We start from the raw sequence: 9,285 nt of genomic DNA on the forward strand, positions 1-9,285 counted from the left end.
TCCCGGAGTGGAAGGCCCACGCATGCAAGGGACCACCTCTGACTCCCAGCCTGTTCGTCAGCTCTCCTAAGCACTTGTTGATGAAGCATGACGGTGACCGTTTATTGAGCATGACTGAGCCAGGCCCTGTGCTGAGTGCCTTACAAACAAGCACACACATGACCACATGTCGTCGTCACAGCAGCCTGTGCAGGCACGAACCATCAGGACCCCCATTTTACAGAGGGGGAGACTGAGGGTCAGTGAGGTTAGTGACTTGTCCAAGGTCTCCTGGTGAGTAAGTACCCCAACTCCAAAGCCTACATGGTCACCACCCTGCCCTGTCAGGCCTTGGGATCCAGGACCATAAAAATACCCCAATTCCAGAACATCCAGTTCCCACACAGGACACAAACGCCAGGGTATCTGGCAGACAGAAGCAGAAGCTGGTCTATAATAGATAAACGCCTCCTCTGAATGCTCCTGAGGTAGTCCATGAGGTGGCAGCCCATGGGCCTGGCTGAGCATGTTTGTCCCATGCCCTGGCTGCAGGGTCTCAGGGGCATGCCCTCTGCATTGCTCACAGGGAGAAGGGCCTTGGCTTGGGATTCCGAACAAGCAGACGGGCCCCGCAGCCCTGGCAGCTGGAGGGGTCTCCTGGCATGAGGTAGGGGAGGGCAAGAGGTCCCTGCCAGTAGGGGTGTGCCAGAGGCTGGCCTAAGTGGCCTTAGGAGTCCCTGGCCCCTCTGGGGCCTGGTAGGAGGCAAGTGTGCCTCTGGGGGGTGGTAAGACGCAGCAGGAGGTGGGGAGGGCCTGCACCATACCTGGTCTATGTGCGCCTCATCCATGTTGCCTTTCTTTTCCAACACCACTTCTAAGTCTGGGTCTGGTTCCTGCACAAGAGGGCAAAGTCGGGTGAGGTTCAAGTGCATAGCGGTGAGGCCTCTGCCCCAGCAGCCCAGCCAAGCTGAGATCATGACAAAGCCCAGAAAAGACCCCAAGACCACATCATCATCCCAACCTCTGCCATCTATAAAAACGCCTCACCATCAGCAAAGCCCTTCCCATCCTTTTTCTTCCTTGATTCTCTGCCCAAACGTGGCACTAACCCAACTGACAGACAAAGAAACTGAGGCTCAGAGAGGTGAAGTGACTATCACAAGGTCACCCCAAAGCTTGGGACAAGCTGATCCTAAACCCAAGGCTCTTGACTCAGGGTTTGGTGCATATGCTTTCCTCCACACACGTCACCGCACTCCCCACGGCAGCACCAAACCAGCAAGAGAAGAGAAGTCAAGGGCCTGCTAACAGTGGGCGAGGGCTGGCAGGGGCCAGGGGGTGTAGGGGTGAGCTTGGACCCGTCAGTGGCGTCCTGCCACCAAACCGACCACCCAAACCCACCCAATCCTCTCCCTCTGTACTGCCACCCCAGTCCTGGCCACCGCCTTTTCTCCCACGTGGACAACCTCAATAGCCTCTAACTCCCTGCATCCCCACTAACAGCCCTAGTCCATTCCACACAGGTCAAATAAGTATCAAAAACTCAAGCATTGCTCCTACTCCTCCATCGGAGTCTCTGGCTGGTACAAGTAGTTAATGCACTTGACTCATGGCGACCCCATGCATGTCAGAGTAGCGCTGTGCTCCAAAGGGTTTTCAATGGCTGTAATCTTGTAAACGAACAAATTTGTCTTGGAAGAAGAATAGCAGTAATGTTCCTTAGAACTGAGACTTCGTCTCACATACTGTGGACATGTTATCAGAATGGACTCGTCCCTGGAGAAAGACATTGTGCTTCGTAAAGTAGAGGGTCAGCAAAAAAGAGAAGACCCTCAACAAGATGGACTGATACAGTGGCTACGACAATGGGTTCAAACACAGCAATGATCGTGAGGATGGCACAGGACCAGGCAGTGTTTCGTTCCATCACACATAGGGTTGTTGAGGCAGAACTGACTCGACAGTACCTAACAGCAACAACAATCTTGCAGGAGATTGCCAGGCCTTTCTTCCAAGGCGCCTCTGGGTAGACTCGAACCATCCACCTCTCAGCTGAGTGCATTAACCATTTGCACCACACAGGGCAACTGTAACTGATTAATGGGTAAATAAAATGTGGTATGTCTTCACCAGGCCCTCATCTGCTCCCTTCCTTCTGATAAGAGGACCTCAGCGTTTGTCTCAGAAACCCTCCCCCCGTCTCGGATGGTGTGGTTTGGGTGGGCCTGACCCCCAGCACCTCACTCCTAGTTTCACACTCTGGCCTTCTGGAGAGACCGACCCAAGCCAGGCCTGTGACAGCAGCCCCGGAATCATTCTGAAGGGGCCACCTTCCTCGTTTGCAGTGGCAGAGGTGCTAGGCCAAAGCCTGGAACTGGGGGCCATCTTGTCACCGTGGTATGTTATGGGGAGCCTGTCTGGGGCTAAAACCAACACAGAAAAACCAAGCCCGGAGCTGGGGAAAGTCATGTAAGCGACCCCAGCTATCCACATCTATCAGACTCCTAAATCTTGGATACTGAGTTCAGAGAGCAAGCTCGGATTGCTATGGCTGCCACATTATCTAAAACGCTTTGGTTCCTGAGTTTTGGGTAACAAGCGGCAAAAGTTCAAAAAGCAAGGGATTCATCTAAAAAAGTGGTCCCAATTTATTCAGACCCTGAGTTTAGACAGTGAGAATGTGGGTAGTTTCGATGGCAAGGGATATCTGCAGGGCCGATTACCCAATAAGCACGGTACACATGGGCTTACTTGTGCATACCTACTAATTCGTAGTACACGATTTCACCCATTTTTCACATCAAAGAGGCTGGTGAAAGCCATGTGAAATTATGCACTACACATTAGTAAGTAAACACAAGTAACCCGTGAGTACCTTGCTTACTGGTTAATCCACCCCTGGACCTGTATTATTGATATTACGTGAGCCCCTGGATCCAGCCATCCCTGAAGCTTGCACGCCCTTAGACTTTCCAATTCCATGTGTCAATAAACCCCCTTTCTGGCTGAAGTCAGTTTAATCAGGGTTCCTGCAACTAAAAGCATGAGTGTGTGAGAATGTGCACATGCACACGTGTTGCACACACACAAACACAGACACACGGGCACTCCAACCCCCCACTCTTATTCCCTCCAGGCAGAGTCCATTTCTGAAGGAAAGTCTTACCTCCTCACAAGATTCTTCTGCTATCCTGCTCTCTTTCCTTTTCTTCTTTTTCTTCCTCTTCAGAGCTGGCTCCTCAATGCCTGGCTGCTCTGCCTGCTTCTTAGACTTGGTCTTCTTCTTCACTGAAGTTTTGGGGTCATCTCCTATCGGGATGTATTCCAGAACCTCGGCTTTGGCTGGCTTCTTTTTACTTCCTTTCCTAGGGCTGTTCTCCGTGGACCTGAAGACCTCAAGGTGGCCCAGGGGCAAGTCTCCCTCCTGGTAGATTTTCTTTTTCTTCTTCATCTTGACGTGGTGTTCCCTGGGGCTCCCCTGCTTCCGTTTCTGCCCCGAGGTTGCCGGCTCCTCAGCGTCCTTCCCTAGCGCGCAAGCGCACCGAGCATCCCCAGCCTCACAGAGCCAAGGGCTCTGGGCTGAGAAGGCCACGGTGTCCTGGGCCCTTTTCTCTTTCTTGTGCTTTTTGAGCTTCTTGCCAACTCTGGTCCCCTCCTCACCTTGTCTGGGGTTCAGCGAGGTCTCCACCCCCAGGCCATGGGATACAGCCAGAGCTGACAAGGACCTCCTCTTCTTTTTTTTCTCCCCGCCGTGGCACTCAACAAGGCCAAGGGCCTGCTTCCTGGAGCTGGGCGACTTTTCTGTCCGTCTGGCCCGCAACACAGTCTCAGGTTCCAGGTGGTCCTCAGAGAGGACCTTCTTTTTCTTTTTCTTCTTCTTCACTAGAGGCATTTCGGGTGCCTGGACCACATTCTTAGAGAGGGATGTGGCTCTTCGAGGAGAAGCCTCAGTAAAATAATCATCTTTTAAAAGCGAATACTGAATCTCTGGCTCTTTGACCCCTTTCTTCTTCTTCTTCTTTTTCTCTGGGAGCCCAAGGCCCATGTCTACTTGTTGGGTCTTGGCGATCATTCCTGAAAAAAAAAGAAATGGTACAAGTTACCCCCACACCAAGCCACTCTGTGTTCAATTATGTGAGGTAACACCAAGAGCCATGTTTCTTGGAACAGGTGGTCTGAAATGTCAGGGATGGGGAAAATGATTACAGGGAAAAATGATCGAAGAAACAGCATGGAGTTTAAATTCAGACAGGCCTGGGTTCAAATCCAAACTCTGCTCTCTGACCTCGACTCAATCACCAAAGCTCCGTGATCCTCAATTTGCCCATCTGGAAAATGAGGAAAGTAACATTTGCTTCCTCAAAGGGGTGTTGGAAGGAAAAAACAAGAGAATCCATGTCAATTACTTGACATGTTTTTCTAGCCCGCCTCCTCAAATCTCTAAGCCTAGTCATTCATTCAACAGACATTTGCTGACTGTCACCTCTGTGCCAGCCACCGAGGAGACAACTGCAATCAAGCCAGACAGGCCAGTCCCCGCCCTCGTGGGCTTGCTGTTCACTGGACGCAGACAGAGATCCTGAGAAGAGGTCTGCCCTTCTCCATGGACCCGGCAATGGCAGTGGCACAATTAATCCTGTACCTTGTTCTAAATAGCTCTTCCACTTTGCATCTGGAAACGAATTCCCCCCAGCTGCATCCTGGGTAACTTACTCTCCTAACTGCCTCTTCATCTGGCCAGTAGGAAGAGCAGCAGCAAGGGATGGTGAGAAGACCTCCAGCTAGGAGTCACAAGACTTGGGTTCAAAGGGTGACTCTGACACTCTTATGCTATATAGCCTTGGCTTCTCTGGGCCTCAGTCTCCCCATCCATAAAAATGGGTGAACTACATCAGAGGCTACAAACGGGGGGACTTGGAGGCCACATCCAACCTGCAAGCCTGTTTCGCTGTTTTTAAAATTTCAAATCAATTGCCAGCATTTAATGATTGGAGATGACACACACAAACCTAGAATACCCAGCTCTTATTGAGAAATGGAAAGATGTGGCAGCACTGGGCTCATACTCCGACTTGGCAGCCATCAGCTGGAAAGGAAGCGTGGAGGGCTATGGGGAGGGGCTGTGGCCCTCAATACACATCAACTTCCAACTGGCCCACTCTCTCACTCCACTCACCAGCCCAGTTCCTGCTGCTCCCTGGACTCAAGGACACCTAGGCACTGGGGAGTCCAGAAACAGCTTGGACAGTGGGAAGGAAAGGTCAGTCCCTTCTCCAACTCACAGCTCTCCTAAGCCTCAGAGCCCAACAGGGCCACACAGGGGCCTCTCACTCTTGGCAGCTTCCAAGAGCCAGACTACACATGAGCTACAATTCAAGTTCATTCATAACCCATGCTACAGGAGCACCTGGAGAGTCAAAGGGATAACTGCACTCGTTCATTCATTCCTGTCTTGCTTCTAGCTATATGCACGGAGCCTACCTCAGTGCCTGGCACATACCTGGTGCTCAATACTCACAAAATGAATGAGTGAATGAAAGCCAGGAGTACAGAGATATAACAAGAAAAAAAACCTGCCATCAAGGACCGCATAGGTATGAGAGGGAAAAAGGTATAATAACAATGATACAGGTGATAAAAGCAAGCACAGTGGTGAGGTCAGGGTGCTGGGGAAAGACATCTAACCCAGCCTACCAGTTGTCAAGAAAGTTTCTGTAAGAACAGAGGTCTCAGAACTGGCAGGATGGTGGTACCAATCCGAGGCAAAGAAACAGTGAAGGTGGGTGGTAGGGGGACTGCAGGAGTGAACTTGGCAGGTTTGGACTGACTGAGTCTGAGGTTCTTTGAGCTATCCAAGGGAGCATGTTTGGTGGGTCTGAGGCTCAAGGGTGACTGACCTGAAATTATAAATTTAGTAATCACCATATACGGATGGCAATTAAGCCACGGACAGAACGTGGAAGAGACAGGCCTCAGGAAATACCGACATTTATGTGAGTGGGCAGAGGGAGAGAGGCTTGCAAAGGAAACGGAGAAGGTGCAAGCTGGAGAAGGTGGGGGGTCAGGGAAGCCAAGCCTCAGGATGAAGGAAGGATCATGGGAGGTGGCAAGAAAGAAGAGGCCACGGGGAGGCTGCTGGTCAACCTGATCCTTTTCTCCCACTCTCTGCCATTCAGATCTCTGGAGCAGTTCCTCCTCTTCAACTCTGATACCCTAAATGTAGTCACCCTTTCAAAGGAGAGGAAAGAAGAAATGCGATGTGTCCCCTGCAAATGCAAACTCTTTCTCCAAAAGCGCTTTCAAATTCTCGCGGTAGCCTCGTGAGGGTCGATGTAAATATCCCATCTCAAGGATACGGGCTCTTAGAGACTTTAACTCACTTGCCCAAAGTCTCAGTCTGCAATGGGCAAAGCTGGGATTCGAACCCAGTCCACTGGACTCCGGAGCCTGTGCTCTGTACAATGAACACCCCACTCCGCCGCAGAATCGCAAGCAGCGAGCAAGGGAGCAAGGCGGAGAGATCAGTCTCTCAAGGCTCCACCGCGCCAGAGCATCCGCATAAACACGCAAGTAGCGATTACGCCGAGGTCTGGAGCCAGGCTCCAAGGTGGGAGAGCTTCCTGGAGGCGGCGGCCTCAGGCCAGAAGCATACGCTGGCTCAAGGTGGCGGAGCCTTTAGGCATGCAGGTCGCCCGCTTTTTCCTCTGCTCTCCGCCGCGTAAACCCCTAGACCCAAGCCCCAGACCCCGCACCGCTTCACGCTGTGTAGCACCCTCGGCACTCACCTGTAGGCCAGACCTCCCCTCCTGCACGTGAGAGCCAGCTCTGCCGTGACCCGGAAGTCAATCTCGAGCCGCTGGCCCGCCCCCGCCCGTTGCGGCTCCTTCCGGGTCGTGGCCGAGCAGCATGCCCGGTTGCCGTGGGAACCGCGGCGTTGGCTGAGCTACCTCTGGCGTGAAGCCGCATGGGCCCGCGCAAGCAGTCAGCCGGCTCTCCCGAGTCGTCGGCCGCCACCCGGACTCTGGTGCCCACCGTTTCGCCCGTGTCCCCCGAACTGCCCGTCTCTCCGGGGCATGTCGTGGAGCCGCCGGGCAAGAACCTGTGGGAGCAGATCTGCGAGGGTAGGCTGGCCGGCCGGCCGAGAGGGGCGGGACCACGGCGGGCAGCGTCTCCTCAGTGCCTACTGTGCGCCAGGCGGCTGACGCGTCTGGCCCGGCTTCGTGAGCGTCGGGGTCCCCATTTTACGTACGGGAGACCGAGGCTCCAGAGGCTTGCCTGAGGTTAAAAGCAGCGAAAGGCGGAGGAAAGAGGAATAATGGGGACCATGTGGTGTGAACCAATGGTTCTCAAGCCTCATTTACTGAGCAGAAAAGAATCACTGGGCGGAGGTTGGGAGCTTGTTAAAAAGGTAGGGTCCCAGGTCCCGCCTACAGAGCTTCCGGTGTGGGGTCCCGGGAATCTGCATTTTTATCCAGTACCCCAGGTTGTTTCTCTTCGGTGGTCTGTGGCCCATGTGTTGAGCAGCCATGTGTAGACAAACGTGGGTTTTAATCCCTCTTCGCTTCTAACCTTTATATCCGCAAACGGAGTTCAGCTCACATTAGCCAACTGTGATTTACAGCAAGGGTCCAGTAAGTGGTGGTGGTGTTAGGTGCTGTCGGGTCGGTTCCGACTCATAGCGACCCTATAGGACAGAGTAGAACTGCCCCGTAGGATTTCCAGGGAGCGGCTGGTGGATTCGAACTGCCAGCCTTTTGGTTAGCAGCCATAGTTCTTAACCACTGTGCCGCCAAGGCTGTAATAAGTGTTAGCTGTTCTTAAGTAATTTTGGAATTTTTTGTCTCCTCGGCTAGGCAGTGAACGCCTCAAGATCAAGGACTCAGATTTTTTTTCTTCTTGTAGTCACCATGGCTGCCTCTGCTGTCTGAAACCGCACTGTCCAAACCTGTTGCCGTGGAGTCGATTTCGACTTATAAGCGACCCTACGTGACCGAGTAGAACTGCCCCATAGGGTTTTCAAGGAGCGGCTGATGGATTCGAACTGCAAACCAGTTGGTTAGCAGCCGTAGCTCTTAACCACTACACCACCAGGGCTCCTCACTGCCCAATATAGAACTTTCAATAATCTGTGCCATCGAGTATGGTAGACACTACCCACGTGTGGTTATTGATCATTTGAAGCGCGGTTAGTGCAAACCAAGGAATGGCATTTTTAAATTTTGCTTTTAATAAATTTAAATAGCCACATGTGGCTGGTGGCTACTGTATCTTACAGTACAGGTCAGTAAATGTTTGTTGAATGGTAGAAGAACGAATGCACCAGTATGTGATGGCACAGCAGAAGGAAGAGACAGAGTGAAGAGTGGAGAGAGGTGGAGAATCCAGAGGAGGAAGGGAGTAGGGGACTCTGAATTGATAGAACCTCAAAGGCAATCTGTCTTAACCTGCATCCAGTGCTTGAATTCCTTCTCCAGCATTACACTGCATTACATCCAGAAAAATCTGTTTTATTTTTGGAAGTTCTGTTTGTAACTTCCACCCGTTGGTCCTTACCCCCTTAGTGCTAATTACTCTTCCACAAAGAATCCCTTCAAATATTTGAAGGTAATTACTGTGCCTGCCTTTTCCCCAGAGCTTTCACTTTTCCAAGCCAAGCAGCTCTTCATGATATAATGGCGTGTTGTTGAGCAAGCTGCTTAACCACATCAATTAAAGGGGGTAATTATTATTCAGAGGAGCCCTGGTGGCTTCAGTGGTTAAACTCTCAGCTGCTAACGACCGACCGACGGACCGAAAGGTTGGTGGTTCAAACCCACAAGCTGCTCTGCATGAGAAAGATGTGGCAGTCTGCATCCTTAAGGGTTACAACCTTGAAAACCCTATGGGGCAGTTCTCTGTCACATGGGTTGCTACGAGTTGAAATTGATTGAACGGCACCTAATAACAGTCATTATACCTGTCTCACAGGGCTGTTGTGAGGACTGAATGAGGGAATGTAGGTGAAGGTGCTGAGCACAATGCCTGGCATTTAACAGGTGCTTAATAAGTGTTCAATATTGTTGACAAGTAGCCCTGGTGGTGCAGTGGTTAAAAGCTCTCAGCTGCTACCCAAAACGCTGGCTGTTTGAATCCCTCGCCATAGCAACTGCGGGAGAAAGATGGGGCAGTCTACTTCCGTAAAGACTTACAGCCCTGGAACGCTATGGGGCAGTTCTACTCTGTCCTGTAGGGTTGCTGTGAGTAGGAATCAACTCGACGGCAGTGGTTTGGTTTTTTAGGTTTAGTGTTGATAAACGTGCTTTTTGC

General features: G+C 51.8%; 2 protein-coding genes across 2 annotated transcripts in view; one reads left to right on the top strand and one right to left on the bottom strand.

Annotated features, from left to right (window-relative positions):
• Nucleotides 1-6,818, bottom strand: part of KNOP1 (lysine rich nucleolar protein 1) — an 11,662-nt gene extending 4,844 nt beyond the window's left edge. The window contains exons 1-3 of the mRNA XM_004373300.2: nucleotides 6,765-6,818; nucleotides 3,146-4,053; nucleotides 804-872 (exon numbers count right to left, since the gene is read on the bottom strand). Of these exons, the coding sequence (XP_004373357.1) occupies nucleotides 804-872; nucleotides 3,146-4,051 (975 nt within the window). The 5' untranslated portion in view covers nucleotides 4,052-4,053; nucleotides 6,765-6,818. The remainder of the gene's footprint in view (nucleotides 1-803; nucleotides 873-3,145; nucleotides 4,054-6,764) is intronic.
• A 125-nt stretch (nucleotides 6,819-6,943) lies between these two features.
• Nucleotides 6,944-9,285, top strand: part of IQCK (IQ motif containing K) — a 109,205-nt gene continuing 106,863 nt past the window's right edge. The window contains exon 1 of the mRNA XM_023728511.1: nucleotides 6,944-7,100. Coding sequence (XP_023584279.1) covers nucleotides 6,944-7,100 — 157 coding nt within the window. The remainder of the gene's footprint in view (nucleotides 7,101-9,285) is intronic.

This window comes from Trichechus manatus, unplaced genomic scaffold, assembly GCF_000243295.1.
Source record: "Trichechus manatus latirostris isolate Lorelei unplaced genomic scaffold, TriManLat1.0 scaffold00024, whole genome shotgun sequence".
In the NCBI taxonomy this organism is placed as follows: domain Eukaryota; kingdom Metazoa; phylum Chordata; class Mammalia; order Sirenia; family Trichechidae; genus Trichechus; species Trichechus manatus.